This window comes from Nanorana parkeri, unplaced genomic scaffold (genome assembly GCF_000935625.1).
Source record: "Nanorana parkeri isolate BGI_ZX_2015 unplaced genomic scaffold, ASM93562v1 scaffold957, whole genome shotgun sequence".
Lineage (NCBI taxonomy): Eukaryota > Metazoa > Chordata > Amphibia > Anura > Dicroglossidae > Nanorana > Nanorana parkeri.
In genome coordinates, this window is record NW_017307225.1 from 110,492 (window position 1) to 134,417 (window position 23,926).

General features: G+C 39.9%; 1 protein-coding gene across 1 annotated transcript; it reads left to right on the top strand.

The window, feature by feature from the left end:
• Window positions 1-997: 997 nt before the first annotated feature.
• Window positions 998-22,401, top strand: NMRK1 (nicotinamide riboside kinase 1). The gene is made up of 9 exons (XM_018566526.1): window positions 998-1,004; window positions 5,896-5,949; window positions 9,255-9,345; window positions 11,852-11,900; window positions 13,639-13,804; window positions 14,612-14,683; window positions 16,941-17,047; window positions 18,931-18,999; window positions 22,231-22,401. Exons 2-9 carry the CDS (start codon window positions 5,921-5,923, stop codon window positions 22,248-22,250), a joined length of 603 nt encoding a protein of 200 aa, XP_018422028.1. The 5' UTR covers window positions 998-1,004; window positions 5,896-5,920; the 3' UTR covers window positions 22,251-22,401.
• The last annotated feature ends 1,525 nt before the right edge of the window (window positions 22,402-23,926 follow it).

Consider the following 23,926-nt stretch of genomic DNA (forward strand, 5'->3'; position numbering starts at 1 on the left):
CTCCTCTTATGAAAACCTAAGCAGAGCAGCTGGTGACTAGGGATGAGCAGAGAGACTTTGGGGAAATGATCCTCTAATTTCACCATATTTTCTGCTTGGGTGAAAATCGCTTTAAAAAAGATACTTTTTTGATTTCCCCTTTATGGGTTTCTTATTGCTATTTTTTTTAAAAATGACGCACTCTGTAACACACTTTGCATTGCATGTCAATGTACGTAAAATGCACATCATTGCGCGTCAACACCCTACTTGTGACCTGTCAGGCTAAGGCTGATGAAAAGAACAGAGGGACAGAAAAAGATAGAAATTAACTCTTTTTTTTTTTTTTTAGCAAAGGTGACTTATCTGACCATGTGGCATGCACCTAAAATGTACATGGTGCAGCTCAGCCATCCACCATCCATGCAAATCAGGTATCACTGATAGTACTGTGTAAACTTGTCAAAAGATTGTAGCTGCAAACACATTTTCAGTTCATTTGTATAAATTTGCTTGTGAGAAAAGAACAATGAAACAAAGTTCATTAAACTGCCATTGGGGAAGTAGATCAAATATTCAGCTGCTGAGGGTAGTACTCAGCATTTTTTTATGCAAGCTCTGCACATTGGAGTTTGAAAGGACAGGGGGAGTACTGATATGATCGCCTTGAGTGCCAAAGCACAGTTCATTCTGAACAAAGTTTACACTACCTCCACTATGCTGGAAGAATCACACCAGAGAAGAAAGATAGCTGCACGTTTTGATTGTTTTTCTTTTTTGCTTTACAATTGAAAAAATCTCCTACTGAGGTTTTTAATTTATCTATTCATTGTTTCTGTTGAAATCGTGTATTTTTTTAACTTGACTAACTATGTGACTACCTTTTATAGTACCACGTGACTTGTAACTTCAGCAATCCAAGACTACTCGTCCTGCCCACTTACAATTAGCTGCCAGAGACGTGCAGAAGGCTTCTCACAAGGAAAATAGAAATAATGTGAATCTCCAGTGCACAACACGAGACCGTAAGCTTTGCTCTTTGTCATATTAAGATAATTTGTACTCTATTTCAAGTTGCTTTATGTGAATGTGACCTGCTTAATGCAAATAATCTTATTGGTTTGTGTTAATGTTTTTTAGACTTTGCTCTCACATGCAGTTATGTGCACGTGTGGAATAGCCATAAATTCCCATTGCATATGCAGGGTCTGCAATGATTGTGTTTTAAATTGACACTAAATTCAGGAGTTAAACCTTAAAAATGCATACCAGAATGCAGGAGTCAGGAATATGTGGTGTACAAAACAGTATATATAATGCAGGCGTCAGGAGTAGGTAAAGCACAAACTAGTGTATAGAAGGCAGCGGTCATGTGCCCTAAGTGCCCTGCGCTTGCGATGTCCCTGCGAGGACGGCAGTTCCACTGTTGTTTTCAAGAAAATACAGTATATACCCATGCATGCCCACCATTTTAAATCTTAAAAATGCATTTAAGTACCCTAACTATTAATTAAAAATGTACCTTATTTGTGTATCACTCAGCTGTAGATCCTCAAATCATCTCTGAATTGGTGCCGACACTGTCCTTCCTTCTGGAAGGACAGTTAGGTTACTTGAATGCAGTTAGGTTACTTGAATACATTTTTAAGATTTAAAATGGTGGGCATGCATGGGTATATACTGTATATCCTTGAAAACAACAGGCAGAACTGCCGTCCTCGCAGGGACATTGCAAGCGCGGGGCACTTAGGGCACATGACAACTGGCTTCTATATACTAGTTTGTGCTTTACCTACTCCTGACGCCTGCATTGTTTCCCTTTTAAAATAGAAAAAGAGATTTAGGACAGAAAGTCCTCAATCTCTTTTACTGTGTCCCCTGTTATCAATGAACAGGAATGAGGGTTCCTGTTCATTGATAACATGAGGACATGGTATGTTTACTATACCTACAACTATGAATGAACATGAGGTGATGCAGATCGCTCCCATTCATTCATAATTGAGGATATAGTTAACATACCATATCCTCAATTATGTACAAACACTCAGCGATCACTGATCGCTGAGTGTTTGTGCTCGCTCTCCTCTCTGACACGCTGTCACAGGAGGCTGATCGAGCGGAGCAGGGAGGAGAGCTCAGCCTCCTGTGACAGCGCTGGCTGTCTACGCCCCCACACCGCTCTGCCGGACTGTGATAGGCGGCTAACTGATGTGGGGGGAGACGCCGGCCGCTCATAGCGCTCTCGTCCTGCAGCGCTCGGCCGGCTGTCACTTTCTTTTCTCCCCGCTGGGACACAGAGCAGCGCCCAGCGGGGAGAAAAGAAACCAGGGATGCGCCGATGTATCGGCCGAAACATGGTCTTTCGGCATTATGCCAAAAGTGCCATTTTCGGCCGATATGTTTCGGCGGCCGATATATCGGTGCATCCCTAGTTAGGATTATAATAACCCAGAATATGTATTTATGAGTAATTTTCCTTTAGGTAAAGAATTTGTTGATTAATTGATTGGTTTAGGTATAATACTGTTAACATGTCTCATTTCCGGTGAGGGAAATGTCCTACACGTGATAGTCTTGTTAGGAAGAGAACTGATGGGAGTGAAATGTGTCTTTATCTGAATTAAACAGTCTCTGTTTATATATGTGTAACACTATTGACTCAGCAATTGATTGGAAGCTCTTACGTATGTACACTGAGTGGCCAGATTATTATGACAACCCATCAGTACTTCATTGGGCCATGAGATAACTCCACGAGATGACTTCGTTGGGCCGCCTCGTGACTCCACAAGATGTTGAAAGGTGATGCGAGGAATCTGACACTGCACTGTTGCCCTTCTGTTGTCTTGTACCAGTCTTGCCACTCTCCGTTCTGCCCTAACATTGACTAGTCGCTGACGGTCACAATTTGCACGTTCAGGCCCAGATTTTTGGCTGACAATCCAGTCTTTAAACATTTTAACAATTAACCCCTCTTGAACATTTAACGAATTCTGCGGTTTTGCTGATACTCGCTCCATGGCTCCGAGCGCCAACAATCATCCCACGTTCAAAGGCTGTTAAATTGTTTACCCATATCTTCAGAAAAAAATCACTTCTACTGTCGTGGTAAAGCACAAAACATTGGTGGGCACAAAGTAGCACCATTACTTTCTCTGGAGCTCAGCACACGTAAACAAAGATAGGAGTATGGTGGGTAATGAACAGCACTGGAGAAAGCTGGAAAAACATCACGTGGCCACTCTCCAGCCCTGGCAGTGTAAGTTAGGAATTTTATGTTTTCTAGGGCCGAGGTGGGCCTGAGTGGTAGGACAAGTTCATTGAAAAAAGTGAACTTCATTATGGAGTTCCTTTTTCACATAGACAGCATGCCTAAACGGGATGCACTCTATGCGTTCTTAACAATCATAAACTTGTACTAAAGTGTATCTATACCCAAAAACAAAAATTTCATATGATGCAGCTTAGTCAGCTTTTGAAATTACATTAACATTATATTTTAGTAATTGCATTTATCTCTACTTTAATTTGACATGTACCAGGCATACCCGAACTGGCATACATTTATTTGTCAGAAGGATGTTTCAGGGGTCCTTGGTGTTGTGGGGATTTTATTTATGTAGCAGGCACTTCCAGCATTGCCAGTTTGGGGTGCAGTTAGGCAGCTCAAGACAGCTGTTGAGTGTTGAAGGATGGTGAACAGTGTCTTATAACAGTGTCCCAGCAACCGTTAAGTAATTAATGGACAGTACTGCCAGGTAAAAGGAGATAGAGGCTGTGAAAAGGTTTAAAAGTTGGGAGGCATTTAGCCCCAGTTATTGCAGGTAAAAGAAATGTACTAAGAGTGCACCTTTTAAGTGGGGCCCTAGTAACAGGGCTCTGTATACGAGGTTCATACTGTTTATGGTAAAACAGAAATTATTTTGAGACTGTAGGAAGTGAACAGCGTCATTCAAGTATGACAGTGTTAAAGACAGACCTGAAAGAAAAAAAAACAAGTAAGAGACACCAGTAGGGCTGCAACAACTAATCGACATAATCGATTATAATCGATTATTGAAAAAGTTGTCAACTTTTTCCATCATCGATTAATCGGCTTCCAATTAGTTGGCCCTGTTCACAGCTCCACACACGCTGTGCGCCGCACCTCCTCCCCACCTCACGCTCGCCGCTGCCAGGCCCGCCCGCATCCACGCACCGCACCTCCTCCCCGCCTCACAGCCCGCCCACATCCACGATCGGAACAGGGACGCGGGGAGAAGTAAGGAAGTGCAGGTGTTGGCGGATGACAGCCGCCGATAGACAGGCCCGATCTCAGAAGCAAGTTGCTGGAAGACTGCTTAGGTAAGCCGGCACTTTCCCACACATGGTGCTCTATAATGTATTGCTGGGATTTGTATTCCTCTATAGCTGATATATATATTATACAGAGCAATGTACCATCAGCTATAGAGAAATACAAATCCCAGCAATACATTATACACTCTATGTATAATGTATTGCTGAGATTTGTTGTATTTCCATATAGCTGGTGGTATTCTGCATTGCGCTGTATAGAGGACTACAAATCCCAGCAATAATACATTATACAGCGCAATGCGGAATACCACCAGCTATAGAGGACTACAAAACTCAGCAATAATACATTATACAGTGGTGCAATGCCGAATACCACTAGCTTTAGAGGACTACAAAACCCAGCAATAGTACATTATACAGCGCAATGCAGAATACCGCCAGCTATAATGTACCTTTGCTGGGATTTATTGTATTCCTCTATAGCTGGTGGTATTCTGCATTGTGCTGTATCATGTACTATTGCTGGGTTTTGTAGTCCTCTATAGCCGGTGCCATTCTGCATTCATTGCTCTATAATTTTACACTTTTCATTTCACTATATTGCACACCGCACTTTTTTTTTTACTTCCACCGCTCCAAGCTTGCTCCTGTGATGGACTACAATCTCAATACAAACTCGTAGTCCCATCACTGGAGCCATTTTTAAAAATGTATTTTATTTTATCCGATTAACCGATTAATCGAACTTAATAATCGGCTAATCGATTTTAAAAATAATCGTTAGCTGCAGCTCTAGACACCAGGGTGAGATAGGTACCCCAAGGTAGGCAGGTTTTCTAATGAAAGAGACCCCAGGACAAACAAATGTTTTCAGGTTAGGGTGAGAGACATGACAGCAGCTATGACAGTTGTATGGTGGTTCAGGAAAGAAGAACAGATATTTTAGGGTAGAAGAAAAGGGTAGCAATACTAAAGGAGATACAGAAGTTCTATTTATAGTAAAAAGAAAAACCAAGACAGGAAAAGGTAGCACATAACAATAGATAGGTGTTTTGGGTGGAGACTGAGAAAATGAATAGAGAATGAAGAAAAGTGGGCAGAATTGTTACTGTATGAGACAAGCTTAGAGTAGAGAAAGCATTTTGAGAGACATTTGAGTTGGGTAAGAGTGATGCCAAGAACTTGTAAAACTTGCAGTGCACTGAAGGCCTTCAGCAGACAGAGAGATTCTTCTTTATACTGGAGGTATTGATAGATGGGCAGTAGATGGCACCAGGCAGAGAGTGACAGGTGGTGGGCAGGCACATCAGTCAGTGTGACCACTGCTCTCATTTTAAATGATAATAATTGAATTTTATTACTTCACTAAAGTGTTGAATTCTTACAAGTACTATGTTAATCCAATATCACTGTTTAAAGGAAATCTGTACTGAGGAAAAATGGAGGCTGCTATTTCTGATGTTTCCTTGAAAAAAAAGTTAGCTGTTTGACCTCCACGTTGATCCAAAGTCTTTTTTAGTTTTTGCATCACTGACCTAGGATCATGTATGCAAAATCTGGACATTTGTTTGAAATATGTATGAGTTTCTATACATAGCATGCTTTCTATCACAGAAAGAATATAAAGGAACCGCAAGCCATGAAAACACTAATTGTTGGAATTGGTGGGTAAGTTTGTTTTTACTATTTAATACAAATAAATAAATGATACTATGCTAACATGTTCTGCATATGATTTGTTATTTTTTAAAGGAGAACGTCCCGGCTGCGGGGGTCTCAGTATACCGCGAGCTATAGCTAGTTTGTGTCCTCCCGTGACCCTGAGGAGAACTATGGGGAAAAGCACTGATCCCATAGTTCTGCTTTAACTCTCTGTAGTTTAGAGAACTAACTTTATGCTGGAGTATATTGTTATAGTAGTGGGAAATATTAAGGTGCTGCTGGTGGGGGGTATTATTATGGTTGTGGGGATTTAATCATGGTGCCAATGCTGGAGGATATTGATATGGCCATGGGGAATGGTATTATTATGCTGGTGGTGGAGGATATTATCGGGGTGCTGGGGATTTTATTATGGTGTCTGTGCTGGGGGTTATGGATATGGTGTGGGGGTATAGTATTATAATTCTGTTGATGATAGTGGTGGTGATTCTGGTGGGGATATTATTATGATAGTGGGAGATTTAATAACGATGCCATTGTTGGAGGATATTGATATAGCGGTGGGTAATAGTATATGATGGTGGTCGTGCAGGATAATATTGTCATGGTGAAGGATGTTAATATAGTACTGTTGGAGGGTATTATTCATCCTCATCAGACATGAGAAGTGAGTCAAATGCAGTACATGTTCAGGTGCTCCTGAGTTGCTTTGCTTTGCCTTTCAGTTACTAAATGAGTTCTTTAGGTTGCGTCTGACCTGGATTCAGCTGCTTCAAGTTGCATAGGGATATGGAGCAGATGGTGGGGATATTGTTATTGTGCTATTGCTGGGGGAAATTATGATAGTGCTGATGGTGCAAATATTATTATAGTACTGGAGGATATTATTAATTTGTTGATGTCATGGAATGTTTTTTTTTGTTCTAATGACAGGGATATTACTGTAAAAGTACAGGGCGTTTATTATAGGGGTGCTGCTGGAAGATATTATTACATTGATCAGCAATATTATTATGGTTCTGGTGGTGGATATTATTATAGTGCTGTAAAACATTTTTATGGTGCAGATGGTGAGGCATATTTTTATAGTGCTGATGATGGGTATAACAATAATATGGTGGGGATGGTGGGGAATATTATTATTGTGTTGATGCTTGTACCATAATGATTATGGTTGTGATTTTATTATAGTGCAAGAAGATATGTTGCTGGTGGTTGAGGTAGCTATTATAGTGTGGATGGTGGGATATATTATTATGGTAATAATAAAGGAGCACATTATTATGATGGGGTTGCTGGGAGATATTATGGTGCTGAAACTGCATTATGTTATAGTGGTTGGATAGGAGGTTGACAGGTTCACTTTGAACTCCACCCAAAACATTTTTATTTTTATTTTGGGTAGGGTGCCTAGGTATCGAGTGCTATCAATAACCCTAGCAGGGACATCTCCCCCATCCTACAGTTAAAGCTAAAATTCTGTTGTGGGCTGGTTCTTCAATCAGGGGCAAGTGTAAGATTAGGGCAAGAATATCTGTAATTCCTTCAAACTTTAGCAATAGCACTCAATTAGCCTCTCGCATTTACGTTTCTTGGCCACATTATAAACTGAAAGGGTTCATACCACTGTTTACTAAATCTGGCTACAGATGAAATGCTGTTTCCTCTAGAAATACAAACAGGGGGGCATCTGCCATTCGCATTCGTGTCAGGACTTGCCACTGATTATTGTACAATTTGCCTGAAGAAGCACACACATGGTTACTACTTTCTTACCTCTTCTCAGTGAGAAATAGGAAAATAGTGTCCAGTTCTCCCATTGATTTTCCAAAAAGTTAAAAACCTATTAGGAAGGCACAGCGGAGACTTCTAATCTACCATTCCACAACTCCTGGAAGAAATGTACAGCATCAAGCACATATGTTGCCCTGGTACTAACACTACTGGCAGGTAGCCTCCAGCATTGGGTAGGAATCTTGGCAATGACAGTTAACATATGTCCCAACATGTTCGCTTTAGTTTTAAATGATGTGAAGATGCATTTAGTACTGAGGAGATAGATTTGTGTCCTTGTGCCATTGCAGCCTAATAGATCTAACATCTCTGATCCTGTCAGTGATCTGGAAGCAGAAGAGGTCACAAACGATTGGCGACTCAACCTCCAATAAGACTCAACCTCCTTAATGGCTCAGGGTTGATTTACTATAGGCAAATAGGCTGTTCACTTTCCAAGGGAATTCTCTCTTTGCAAGGGAATTTTTCCACAGCTTAATAAATGAAAATGTACTTTGCAAAAAATACCCAAACAAGTGAAGGAAAGTAATAAAACAGTATTTTTGCTTGCACATGATTGGATGATGGAAGTTAGCAGAACATCACCTTATTCCCATCTAAGGGAAAACCCCCTTGAAAAGTGAGCTGCCTGTTTTTCTTTAGTAAATGAACCCCTATGTCTCTGTGCAAGTAAACATTCTCGTGGGTAGTGAGCTAACACAATGTCTAACAGTCGCTTACCTGACTGGTTGTTCTAGAGCTGTGCTACTCCCTTTCTTGTTCGCTGTATGCTAGATGATATGACTAAAGCTCTGGTCCTTTAGGAAAGTATACTCTTCCAGATGGGTCTTTACTTGGTCTTATGTTATCTCCTGCAGGCCCAGAGCTTTGTTATGCAGTCTGCCGTGGTGACAAAATGGCAGTAAGTGACAACTACACCCAGAAAATGCTCACTACTGAAAGCAGGGATGACCACTGCATATAAGGACACACAAATCACCCGTTAACTTAGGGATTGCCAGTGAAAATGGGAATCCTAAATGGACACAGGAGTTGACATTGGACAGGGGCTATGCCTATTTAGTAGATTCAATACAGTGTATAGAGTGCTACATATGCCACAGGGTAGTTCACCGCAATGAGATTTGTGAACCTCAGTGCTTTAGACAACCCAGTCTTTAGCATATCCTTCCAAAATCTTGGTTATCTTATGACAAGTGTCAAATGATTTTGAGTACTTTCGGAATACCTTTTGGCAAATTCTGCAACGTGTAACTATATGAAACGTGTATAAACTCTTTTAATACACAATAAGTATATTGTCTTCCTTTTCACGGTTATGTTTTCCTTACTTAGCTAATGTTTAAAGAAATCCATTTTTATTTACTATGTTTTATTTATATAGTTGTCTTATGTTTTATTTATATAGTTGTTAAACTCTATTTGCTGCAGTTTGTCTGGAATTGAACATTTTTAATATACAGTATGATATTTTTTCAATTTCTGACCAACCAATGCGGTTACATTTTTTTAAACAGAGTGACAAATGGTGGGAAAACAACACTTGCCAATAAACTTCTGAAAGTCCTTTCTAACTGCAGCATAATCAGCCAGGATGACTACTTCAAGGTACTCATGTGAATGGTGTAATATATGGAAAATGTTTTTAAAGTGTCAACATGTTTTGGGTAAACATCATATTTTTGCTTTCATAGATCTTTTTTTAGTTAGCTTTATAAAACTTTTGTTTAAATTGCTAATGCTTATCAGGATCACATATTTCCACATGTCCACTTAGAAAGGGATGATGTCAGTATCAGGTGCAAAAAGGAGATAAATATCATGGGTAATGTTTATGAATTGTAAATAGAATTTAGGTTGCAGCGTGTCATAGGGAACAGGTAGTTTTGGACCTACCATGGCTATAACTGGACTATGAATAAACCACTGCTAGATTTTGTGGGTAGAAAATGTTGCTGGATATCTAGAATGGTTAGGATTTAACATATGATTAGTGCATATGGAGTTCATCTCACCAATATTTGTCTCCTGAAAAATGTGGGTGCTAAGCATATGAAACAACATTCACAAGCTTTGTTTTTGAATGGATAGCCAAAGCATCTTTAGTAATGGATGGAGTAGCAATTTGTTTAAAACCCCTTTCAGTTTATTTGTTGCGGTCCGTGTCCCACTGGGGAGATGCTCCTTCACATTCTTTTCTCAGAGACTAAACAAGAACAAAGAGGAAAACTTCTTTAAAACAAAGTGTTCCCCATGGTCCCTTTGTGTGTTGTAAAGTAGCCACCGTTCAAAGCTCGCCCCTGTAATGGACTATAATCTCACGTTTAGTTTACTCATTTGAATTGAGATTGTAGTTCATCACGGGAGCGGTGACTACTTTACAACACACACAGAGACCATAGGGAACAAAAGTATCCACCCTCAAGAAGGCAGGACAGTATCAGCATGAATTCAGAGATGATTTGGGGATCTACAGCCAAGTGATACACAAATACGATAATTTTTTGTTAATAGTTAGGTGACTTGAATGTATTTTTAAGGTTAAACTCCTGAGTTTTGTGTTACTTTAAGACCTGGTTCACACCTGAGCATTTTTAAAAATGAGCAAAACACACATTTCAATTCAACTCCTTAGTTTGGTGTCACTTTAACAAATATACGCTTAAGAATCTGATGTTTTTCTAAGGATAAGGATCTTTCTGCCACTGTAAAAATAATCTCACCATGCAAGTATATAAGATAAACAGAAACTTACAGGTTAATCAGATACAGACAGATCATAGCTCAAACTGTACTACTCATTTTTTTCCCAGTTTTGTTAAAAAAATGGTTACTTTAAAAATGACAAGAGTAATATATGCAGTACCCTAACTACCAAATTACTGTTCACGTTGCTTTTTTTTATTCGTCATCCTCACAGTGGTATATGATATATAGAAGGAGTGTGTATATCATTTCTGAAATGTCCATGTCCATTGCTGTATAGAAAATATATCATTAGTCTTTTTTAGTGATATCAGGTCAGCCTTGGAGAGTCAATAAGAAGACACATAGTTAACACATAGAAATCTAGGGCCAACCTGAAGTCACTTCTATGTTTTCAGAAATGCCTTCTTAAAAGGTCCAATGGTTTTCCCTAAATGCACCAAATATTACACTTTGTGACCACCACGCATCAAATTCATGAAATTTAAGGTGTGATAATTGATTAGGTCAACAAAAACAGCAGCAACAGCTTTGCTTCCACCAACTTCCTATCCAGTACAAGATCACAATGGATAGAGCAGCTGTCCATCTACTAGTTTCAAGAAGGGAAGAAGAGGAGTGGTGAGCAGGGGGGAGGGGAATATATTGCCTTGCTGTGTCTGTGTGTTTGTGCAGACACACACAGCTTACTAGCACACACAAGGTGACTCCATAGGACTCTGCAAGGGAAAGGAGCCACCCTAAAACAGGATATAATAACCAGTGCTCAGGGGACCAGTTGATTCTGCAGGAAACTAAAACTTTTAAACATCAAGGAACAGCATCTATTGCAAGTGATTTAACCCTTTCGCTGCCAAGGACGTATGGCATATGGACCTACAAAAGTGCTTCCAGCTGGCCAGGTCAGTATGCCATACGGACCTGGCATTTACAGTTCTAATATCACTTTCAGTATTTTATGAGCTACTAATCTTGAACAATTATGCAGGCATTCTAACTTCTTAACCGACTTTACTGGTTGCTTGCCTATTCCAGGACAATGGCTCAGAAAATACTGAAGCCAGAGACAGTCAAACAATTAGCATTTTAGATATAGGCTGGGAACACTCCATATATCTATGAGTAGAGGTTTTGTTTAAGAATAGATACAATTGTCGAGGTTTTTGTTTTATAATGTGTGCATAGGTGACATGCCATGGCATATCAGAAGCCAGCTTTCATTTGTCTGGTAAAAGCTAAGTAATGAATCTAAACTATGAATGGATAATTGGAATTATGATGATATGTGACAGGTGTGTGACAACCTACCAACTGACTGTCTTTTTCTACATATGATAATCAAATATGACATTTGACATAAGTATGACTCAACTTTGCTGATTATATAATGCTCTCTTTGATAATGTAGCCTGATGAAGAAGTTGCAACAGATGACAGAGGATTTAAGCAATATGATGGTAAGCATTTATTAATACTTCATTAGGATTTAAGATTATTATTGTGTTAGGACAGAGCTCCTTAATGCAAATAGCGAAATACACAAATAAAAAACATAGAGGAGCAGATTTACCTTCCAAATTATTTCTATTTCTGTCCATCCAGTACTGAGATTAACAGAGAGCTGCCATATAGCATGGCCACGAGGATGACTGTAGAAAGAATACAGTGGTGTCCTCTCGCCAACCCCAGTCTGCTGATGAGGGAACAGCAAGAGACTGGGCAAGCCACCTCTAAAGCTGGCCATACACCTATAGATTATCTGCAGATTTTCTATGGTCAGATGGGAAAAGTGCAACAGATTCCTCCATCTACGCTAAACTGTGTGGATGAAGGAATACCCCACTTGGCCAAGCTTCTTGCTAGTCGGCCCCGCTGGCTGTCAAAATACCTGAACAATCTGATTGGATGAAGGCATTGTTCAGGTATTTTGAGAGCCAGCGGGGGCGACTAGCAAGATACTGAAGCTTGGCCCAGCAGGATGGAGGAATCTGTTGCACTTTTTCCATCTGACCATAAAAAATCTGCAGATAATCTATAGGTGTATGGCCAGCTTTATGCTGACTTTGCTCTCTACTCCTGTGAGCATGTCTGCATGCAGCATACCTTGCTGACTCTATGCTTTACCCCTCCCTCTCTCAGTCTGTGTTCTGCTGTATAGGGGATTGCAGTAGGGTGCCAACAAGTCAAACTCAGGTACTTATGCTAGTTGCATGTAAAAAATATATTCAATTATTTATTAATAGCTACATTAATTTGTGGGTTTTTTCATCTGCTTGGAGGTCATATTTACTCCAGAGGCAAGACTAAAAATGGGGTTGATCCATTAATGTAACCATTTGCATGAGTGGCCCTCATATGGCCATGTCACATAAATATAAAGCTCTAGGTAAGGTATTGTGGCCAGATCTAGGAACAAGTGTGACGTTTTAGTGCATTCATCCTCTAGTTTTAGTGCATTCATCCTCTAAGGTGAAAAAAAAAAAAAGCTGTGACTAAATTAAAGCTTCCCACAATAACTGGGATTCATTTGCTGACAGAATTCTCAATAGCAGCACATTAATATCAGTGTGCTGCAAATATTGTAAGCTTACTGCTAACAGTCTCTCAGTAGTAAGAGATTAACCTCTTGCTGCCGACTCCCATTGACCCTTTAAGGGATCTTGTATTCCGACAGGTGGTGGGAGCCGCAGCCGGTTGACTACCTGAAGTGTCACTGCTCCTGATTGGATATAGTCACTGTTCGCCTGACAATTTTCTATCCGGCTCCTTCCACAAAAATCTGCTTTTGCCACGCCGGGTGCTTTCATCAGGGCCACTCATACCTCTAATTGAATCAATCAAAGTTTGAGCAGTGTATGACCGCTGAGATCTGTGTAAGACAGAGGTAGGCAAATCCGGCCCCCCCAGCTGTTGTGGAACTACAAGTCCCATGAGGCATTGCATGACCGACAGCCACAGGCATGACTCCCAGAGACTGAGGCATGTTGGGATTTGAGAAGAAAAACAATACTAATTTAAATAGCACTATCATTTCCCTAAATATTGGTAAGAAAAAAAAACGTGCTATTGTTTTCAGTGACAGCTTTAACCCTATACTGATGAATATTTGATCTATTACACAGTTACAGCTTGATTGTGTTTTGCTTGTATACAATGATTGGCTCATGTACATGTCTCTTATATTACGTCTCTTAGAACTTGAGGCCTTGGAAATGGAAAGAATGATGTCAGCTGTGCAGTCTTGGATGTCTCAGTATAACAAAAGTGCCTGCTCAGAAGAGAAATCAAATAGAATGCAAGAGAGATGTGAAAACATGGTGCACATTTTAATAGTTGAAGGTTTCCTCCTGTACCATTATGAGTAAGTATGAAATAGTCTCATGTCTGCCTTGCAGCACTGGGGGTCCCTGGTTCGAATCCTGGCTAGGACACTATCTGCATGGAGTTTGCATGTTTTTGCCTGCGCTTGCGTGGCTTTTCTCCGGGTACTCCGGTTTCATCCCACACTTTAAAGACATGCTGGAAGGTTGGCTCCTATCTAAATTGGTCCTGTGTGTATGTGCAATAGGGCCCTCAGATTGTAAGCTCCTTGAGGGCAGGGACTGATGTGAATTTGCAGTATGTAAGCCACTGTGTAAACTGTTGGCGCTATAAATACCTGTAATATGTCAAAAACACTCCCGAAATCTCTGCTTTGTCTTGCAGCACTTATTAAACTTTGGTGACAAAATGCAGTTTTTCTGTTGTAGCAGTCAATCAGGGACAGCAGGCACTGCTCTTACAATTTTTTTGTGTATTTTGGAAGGTTGATTTTAAGATCTGCAGGTAATGGCCAACTCCATTAATTTTTTTTTTTTCGTTTAAAGATGGGCATACATTATTAGACTGAATGAAAACATTTTTACAGATTCCTTCATCCACGCTAAATAGCATGGATGAATCTCCTGCTGCTGTTATTTTATTCTGACAGCCACCACCTGCTGATGTCAGTATACCCGATTCTGGTTCTTTCAAACTTTTGTGGCGCCGGGAGGGCCATATACTGAAAGTATGCTATGCTTTGAAATTGTTTTTTTATTGAATAAATAAATATATATATATATAATGACTTGAATGTAGCTGTAGGACGGATGTTGTTTATGTTCAATAATGCAGTGTCTCTTTCCAGGCCATTGGACAACTTATTCGATAGAAGATATTTTGTAACTGTTCCCTTTGAAGAATGTAAAAGGCGAAGGAGGTATGTAGTTACATAAAATGATTATTCAGAGTTTATATTAAAGGAGAACTATGGGGTTAAGTCTTTTTCCCATAGTTCTCCTTAGGGTAACGGGAGGACACAAACTAGCGTCCACCGGTCACCCTAGGCTCAGTATACCGCGAGCTGTAGCTCGCGGTATACTGAGACGCCGCAGCTGAAGCGGATCCCGACAATTGTGCCGGGATCCGCCCAGCTGCGTGACTGACAGCTGACTCAGCCTATCTAAAGGCAGAGCCAGCTGCCCCCGTCCGTTCCGCCAGTCAGCGCTGGCGGATCGGAGCGAGGAGGGGGGAATCCAGCCCCTCCCCTGTCACGGTAGAGAGCCGTGACAGGATCGAGAGGTGAGCGAACGCCGGTATGTGTTCGCTCACCTCCCGATCTACTGAGCCGACCTGTGACAGTCTCATTGTCACAGGTCGGCTAGAACTATGAGGATGAGTGAAAAGCACTCACCTCATAGTTCTCCTTTAAATCAAATGCACATACAAGAACTTGTTGCTCCCTGCTAAATACATGGCTGTAGTACAAATTGGAAGCAGGTTTAGACCAATAGAAATGCACACCTAGATTTATTACTTAATGGAAACTCTAAATGAATAGTGTGCTTTTCCTGTCATTCCTAATAGATTCAATGTACTTCATAAAGAGTTCCCGCCCAAGGTCCATCCCCTCTGACCTGTGTTAACCCGTACTTTGGGTTTCTGTCAATGGCATCAGTTTGACATAAGTTTAAGACACTTCTGAGATAATTTGGAATTCCGGTGCATTTGACCTGCAGCTAACCTCCCTCTGACCTGCATTTGACTTGCTTCAAGCAGATTTTGCACCCCCATAGACATAGTATAAGAGTGCAAACCCCGTTTGAAACAAACCAAATCCATCGACACAGGCCCTTACTGTAGTGGTGATCTCTTTGCACATGACGTTCCAGGTTTGAATAACTGCCTTGGCAATTGCAAGGGATCCCATATTATGGAAATTCAACACAAGTATGCAGGACATCCTTATTGTGTAGCTAGTGTAGTGAGACTCCAAGCTGGGTTTGAGCACTGTTAGTAACTATAACTAGTGGAGTTTCCACTAGATATATGAAGCCAATAGGTGACTGAGCCCACCAGACTCCTGTTACTTAAATGCAACTTTTAAATGGACAGACATTAATAATGATCCACAGTACAGAATACATAGATGATGCACATGGATGATGATGCATTGATGATTCGTGTACACAGGTTTGTAGCTAGGGCTGATAAAACATTTGCTAAAGCTGTCACATGCAGGGTAAAGTGACAGTGTCTCCCCAAAGGTGTCTCTCAAACTCCATCATACTCCCTTCCCGTTGCTGCTCCTTCTGAAATCAACAGTGTCGGTGACTTGGGGAGCAGTGAAGTCACTTCCTGGGTCATGTGACAGTGCTCAGGTCTAAAGATTGACTGCTAGGCACGAGCACTCCGACAGGGAGAAGGTCACCTTCTCTCTGGGAAGATCTGCAAAGACACTGTCACATTGCCCTATACTGGCATGGAGGCAGTGTCTGTTTAAAGCGGACCTTTACCTCCTTTCACTAAAAATCACATCAGCACTCAGCTCTGCATGCTCATATGAGATCATATTGCATTCATTAGTTAAAGAAACCTATTTTTTCTTTTACTTACAAATAGTGTTTTCCAACTTCCTGGTCCTCTTGGGCATTAGAGATGTAATGTGGCTAGGAGATGCATCCTGGGAAGGTTACATCACATTGCACTGGTGTGAAATGTCATTTGTAAACTTCAAAATCTCGTGAGATCTCAGGGAAAGGCATTCTCCTCCCCTGAGATGATGTGCATGGTCACATGTCCCAGTCACATGTGCCGGAGTTCCAGGTAGTAAAGGGAGATATATTAATCTGCCCTTAGTAAACATTTCCACTGTGAGAAGAATGCGGAGGAAAAGAAAAATAAGGTATCCAAAGAATAAGAAGCCGGCAATTATCTAGAAGCATCTGTCATTTCTAAAGACGTCTTTGTTGTAATTTCAAAGATAAGAGTAAAGTTCCTCTTTAAGGAAGTTGGTAAAAAAACAGCATGTTTTGTATGTTCTAATTGAATGTATGTATGTTTGTTTGTGTTTATGTTCTAATTGACACAAGTATGTTTTTCTCACTGGTTATAAATGTACAATATGGTATATGGTTTATGTTTTGTCATTGCTTTCCTCTTCTGTAAAAATAACAGAGAAAATGTTCCTTACACAGTACACGGGTTTATCATCCTCCTGATCCTCCAGGATATTTCGATGGTTATGTGTGGCCTATGTACATAAAGCACAAGACAGAAATGGACAAAGTTCAAAACGATATAGGTACATAGCTGTTTTATGAGAAGAATTGCGCAATATTAGTTCCCTGTGTAGAGAAAAATATATTTTTTAAAGTGTATGAAAAAGTGATTTATTTTTTTTAGTTTTGGATAGTGTGAGTGGTCAAACCCCTGTCAGGTTTTTATTTGTATACATGTCACCTTTTCCATTTATTCTAGTAGCCAGGCTCAAGACTGTCACCTTTTGGGTGGAAATCCAAAAATGACAATAGAATAGATGGAAAGTCTTCCAATGGGGCCACTTGTTATAATAATAACTGTTTGTAAAGGATTTCTCTGTCTTTTTGAGAGATTTCTGCTTACTTCCCTTTTGGATCTATGAGACAGGAAGTGTAGGGGAATTTCCCCAATGGGGGAAAAATATCCTATTAACCAATTCACTTTCTTACATTGTATGCATCCTAAAGTGCCCCTGTGCCCAGACTATGGACTTAAAATGATATGTATAGTCTTAATTAGCAGTAAAAGTGCTTTAAAACAAGCCTTCCATCTCTAGCTGCTTTTAATGTGTAGCTATTCATTCTCAAAGAAACTCAAAGATCACAACAAAACTATAGAGTCCGTTTCAGTCAGTTTCTAACACCTTAGGTCCCATGAATGCTTGTACCAGGAGGTAGCCTACTCCTCCTCAAAAGGCGTCCCTGCACCTTGTGAGGAGGAGTAGGCTACCTACTGGTACACCTGCATTCAATTTATCAACTGCATCAATATGCTCCCACTAGGAGACTCGTATAAATAGAGTTAGGACGACACTTTACAGAGGTGCCTTGATGGTGACAGTGTGGCTTCTACATATTTTTGGCCAAAGGTTTGTGCAACTAAAAACTCTGCTTTTAATGTATACTGTTAGACAGGGTATTTTGTTTTGTTGCAGGCTAGCTGGCAGGTGTGCTGGGGATTCTTTTTGTTTTGTACTGTTGATTACACACCATTGATGGGCCTTTGCCACCTAGTGTTTTTGGTTGCTAGGAGGAAGGCAGCTCCAATAGAGTACATTTGTGAATACGTTTAGCACAAACATTTCCATGCATACAATCGCGCCATACTCAGGTCCTCGAACAAGGATTTTTTTCCATTCTTGGTATACGCAACTTGAGCCTATAGAATACATGAGCCTATAGAATACAAGGATGCTGCATTCAGAGCCATTACATTACGGATCGGAATGCAGAATATTGTAGGCCCGTGTGCATGAGCCCTTAGAAACATCTGCTGATTGTTTACAATGGAAGGCTGGCAGCCTGCCAAGATCTGTTCTCATAGAAAAACACAGTAACTATCTTATAAAATTTGAAAATGAATTTCTTAACTATGCTTATAGATACAGGTGAATGTGAGCTGGTTTGAAAGTGCTTTTACTGCTTGTTCAGAATACAGGTGAAACTCGAATAATTAGAATATCGTGCAAAAGTAATTGCAGTAAGTGCTGCAAAAGGGGCCCAAACCAAGTACTGAGTATATATGCATGCTTGTACTTTTCAGAGGTCCGATATTGTTCTATGCACAATCCTTGTTTTATTGATTGCATGTAATATTCTACTTTTTTGAGGTTGTGGATTTGGGGTTCTTGGGGTTTTCATGAGCTGTAAGCCATAATTATCACAATGATGACAAATCACGGCTTGAACTATCTTGCTTTGCATGTAATGAGTCTATCTCATATATTAGTTTCACCTTTTAAGTTGCATTAGTGAAATAAATGAACTTTGCACGATATTCTAATTATTTGAGTTTCACCTGTATGTAAATAATTAGTGTGCAGCATCTGGGCACAAGGTTCACTTTAAGTCCCAAATCTTTAAAAAATATAGCATATATAACTGTAATATATATTCTGCTATTTTATTGTATTTGTTTCTGTTTTAGTTTTTATAGATGGTACCAAACCTCAAGAAGAAATTCTATGTTTCGTTTATAATGATATAATAAGAGCTGGTGAGTCAAGATTGGTAATCTGTTCCTCTTTTCAACTCTTTTATGTGTTAGTTGTTATTTTGGCATGATTCATGACATACTATATGTCCGTTACATCTGCAAACTTTCTTGCATTTTATATATATGTGCACTAGATAGAATTTTGTTCCTCAACAAAACTGATAGCAACCAATTTTCAGTTTCCTGTGGTCCAATGTATTACTGTACTTTGTACATTAACATTATTCATGTCTCTGGTTTGTTAGATAAACCCACTTTATCAGAGATGTTAACTTTGCATCAAGTAAAAACAGCACACTTCAACGTGCTGTTTCCTTCCCTGTTTTAGCTGCTTTTCATCGCTGACTCATTTTCTTGGTCCTCAGCTCCCCTTGTTCCTAGGTTATTGCTGCTGCTACTGTTTTCAGTGGGCCCATGTTTACCACAGTGGAGGTCATGGCACATATTTAAGATGTTGTTATTATTATACAGAATGTATATAGTGCCAACAGTTTGTATAACACATTACAATACAAGAGGGAGGCAGCACAGTTACAATACAATTTGATAGCCTACTTGTGAGGGCTTACAATCTTAAATGGAGAGGCAAGTGATACAAAAGGCAATAACAGGGATCACCAAAAGGAGGAGGGAGGCCGATAGGCTTCTTGATGAGATGAGTTTTCATGGATCACCTAAAGGTGGAGAGAGGGGGATAGGCGTCTTGATGAGGTGGATGGGCTTCTTGATGAGATGAGTTTTCAGGGATTACCTAAAGGTGGAGAAAGGCGGATAGGCTTCTTGATGAGATGAGTTTTCAGGGATCACCTAAAGGTGGAGAGAGGCGGATAGGCTTATTGATGAGATGGATGGGCTTCTTGATGAGATGAGTTTTAGGGATCACGTAAAAGTGGACAGAGGCAGATAGGCTTCTTGATTAAATGAGTTTTCAGGGATCACCTAAAGGCAGACAGAGTAGGAGACATCTGAGGTCAGCATCAAAAAGGTTCTGTTTTGATAACAAAATGGACCACTTGAAAATAAACTGTGAATTTTACATCAAGCGTCTTGCATCACAAAGCACTTCCTAGTAACACTCGATCCATTTATTTGGGAGAAAAGCAAGTTACTGTTCACTGGAGTTCAGTGGATATATGGTTTCCATTTCTAGGAAAGATTCTCTCTATGTGCGTATTATTGGTAGCAAATCTCAGGTGTGTGAAAGCCCCTCTGATATGTAGGTTTGATTTATATGATTTGTACATATTTAAGTCTCATACGTGACAGGCGCATCCTAGCCCTGGCACTTCTTTGCTCACAGCTTTGAAAGGTTTGTCCTCGTTTGATAGATGAGTTGTGCACAAAGGAGTGCCAGATCTACAGCACATTGGATGGTATGAGGTTAGTACAGTTAGAAAATAAAAATAAATGTGTCATACTATTAATCCGGTATTTGGCATTGCTGTCTTGTTTTTTTTTTTTGTTTTTTTTTAAACACACACTCTGGTGATGTCATTCTTACTCTCCCTTAATTACCTGGCAAATCTCTCATCAAGAGCAAGTATGACCTTTACATATGCTTGTTTCAGTTCAATCATTCACTTGGAAGTGAAGTCAGGATCACACTGACCTGGGCCTTATAAACGAATCAGAAATGGCCACTCATGTATTTAATTCCTGGGATATTCCCTTTAATCTCTGCCTCTGGTTAATTTTTCCACTGGTTTAAACCACCAAAAAACATTAGCCTTTTCAAGTAAATAAAACCAGGCAATAGACCATGAAATTAACACAATACATTAAAAACCGTGCATAGAAACATGAGTCTCAGAGACATGAGTCATATTCAGCTCAGTTGAATCCATTCCACTACAATCCAACCCATCCATTGAATGTCGTTTAGTTACTAGTTAGTAGATGTAGATATGCACACCTCATGCAAATGTGTTCACTAAATGCATTTCATGAACTGTGTAGATTAAATTGCATAGATTCCAAAAACACAATACCATCAATGTTTTCTGACAACAGCAGTCAGGTTGGTTAACTGATGTATCGCCTGACCTAGCAAGCTATGCTACCAGCTCACCCTCCTCACCAACAAGACTTGGACATGCTTTTTCCATCTAGTACAGAAAATAAACCTACACAGAAAGATGCAGGTTGCAGTTGATAACATTTACTCCTGAATATGTTAGTTGCCTAGCTGTCATGCCAATGACCCAGAGCAAGTAAAGATGCCACCAATCCACAGAAGGGATGTCCTTGAGCTGGAGAGAGTCCAGAGAAGGGCAACTAAACTAACTAAGGGGCTGGAGGACCTAAGCTATGAGACAAGGTTACTAAATGTAAACTTGTTCACACTGGAAGTGAGGAGATTAAGAGGGGACATGATTTTGTTGTACAAAATGTTTAGTGGAGATGGCAACATCAGCAATAAACGTTTTACAGTAAACTCCGTAACAAAGACTAGAGGCCACCACCTAAAATTGGTGGAGAAAAGATTTAACCACAAGGGAAGTAAGGGCTTTTTTTCAGTTGGAGCGATTCAAGTCTGGAACTTGCTGCCACAAGAAGTGGTATCAGCTGAGACTATTGAATCATTCAAAAAGCATTTAGATACCTTCCTCAGAGACCACAACATACAGGGGTACAGGTACACTTAAAAACAAGGTCACACAGGGACTCATATACACACATACACATGCACAATCACACACAGACACACAAGGGTTGAACTTGATGGACCTGTGTCTTTATTCAACCTCAAATACTATGTAAGTATGAGGAGTTCTGACTTCAGATGCCACATGCTTGATTCTGATCTCTTTTTATTTTAGAAAGTTTTGGGGCGGATTCACGCTTATGCATTCAGTTGCAGTGCATTAATGCATGCAAATTAATGCACCAGTGTTTGTTGCAGCAATGCACAAGTCAGAATGGGCCCTTAAAGCCAGAGACTACCAGACAAGGAGCTGGAAATAGCAGCTAAATATTAATTTTCCTCAGTACAGATTTCTATTATAGGATTGGTGCACCTTGTCTGTTTTAGTAATCTCTAGATCCCTATAGCTACTTGAGTCTATAGTGGCATAAGACAGCAGTGCTTTGAAAAAAGTATTTGGATGGCCTGTCAAGCATATGCATATTGATTACTATGTCATATCTATTTGACTTTGACAATATATTCTCACACATATTATTGCTAGCTTTGTTAAATCAATTATTTAATATCCATTATATTTTTTGCAGCTGAACAACTTACATCTTAATAAAGAGATGGAAGATTCAAATGTAAACAACAGAACAAAAGAGAATGTGTAATACAGTGCAGTGGTGTCAGCTGTACTCACTACAGACTATAGCAGTATTACAAGGCAATCGATTCTACAGTGCGATACTTTTGTTTGACTAAAATACTAACATGAAAGCCATATTTTTAATTCATTATATACAATTAATTAAAATGCTAGAAAATGTTCTGTATTACAGTAAAGTGTCCTAGACCAAATATATTTCATTATGCTAGAGCACACGATATATGCCTTACCAAATGCTGCAAATATGCACTATTTAAATACATGTATGTACAGTATGTATTTGGGGCACAGGTCACAGTGCTACCGATGTTGCCTGTATAATGGTCTATCATTTCTATAGTGCGCTGCGCTGATAATCTAACCCTTCCTGTAATAAAGTACCAAATAAAATTGTGTTCTACTTATTATGTATTATGTAATTATGTATACTTTATACCATTAACTCATACAAATGTAAATATACATACCATGTGAGAAACAAAATAGTGAATTATAACATCAGTACATAGTAGGTTAGGTTAAATAAAGGCATTTAAGTCCATTTAGTTCAACCCATACATGTGTGTGTGTGTGTGTGTGTGTGTGTACATAACCTTGTATATTCTGTAAATTGAGGAACTCATCGAAGTGTGTTTTGAAGCTCTCAGTGCTTTCTGCTGATACAGCTAACTGCGGAAGGGAATTCCACATTTTTACTGCTTTGACAGTAAAAAAACCTTTAGCATGGTCTGAGATTATACCGCATCTCGTCCAACTTCTTGTTGTGCCCTCGTGTCTTCCTCAGAGTTTATAGTTTAAATAGTTTATTCCTTATTCTGCAGTCCCTATTGATAAGTTTGTAAGTTCTAGTCATGTCTCCTCGTAAGCGTCTCTTCTCTAAGGAGAACAAGTTTAATTTTGTTGTCTGTCTTCATAACTCAGGCCCTCCATCCCCCTTATTAATTTAGTGGCCCTGCTCTAAACTTTGTCTCGTTCAAGTACGTACCTCCTGAGGATTGGTGACCATACCGAGCCACGTACTCAAGATGTGGCTGAACCAGTGTTTTATAAAGTGGCAGAATTATATTTCTATCCCTTGAAAAAAAATCCCTCTTTTAATACAAGTTACTATTCTACTTGCTTTGTTAGCTGCAGCTTGGCAGTGCATACAATTGCTGAGTCTGTGGTCTGTAAGAACCCCTAGATCTTCCTCCATATCTAATTTCCCCAGCAGAGCACATCCCAAACTGTATTCTGCATGCATGTTCTTATCTCCCAAGTACATAACTTTACATTTTTCTATATTGAAACTCATCTGCCACATTGCTGCCCACGCCTCAATTGTATCAAGGTCTTGCTGCAGTGATTCTATATCTTATTGCAAACTTATTTGCCCTACATAACTTCATATCATTAGGGCCCATTCACACCAATTGGGGTGCGTTCCAGAGTGGCAGCTCCTGGAATGCACATCAATCGCTCAAAAACCTTCGTTCTGGAGAGGGGGTGTGGCAGTTCATTGAAGTCAATGGCACCGCAGCCACGCCCCCCACCTGCCTTTAATGTGATTGGACGCGTGGCAAAACATTGCCTGCGTTCCGGTCCACTGCAAATGCAAAAAAATGCTGCATGCTCTATTTTTTACGTTT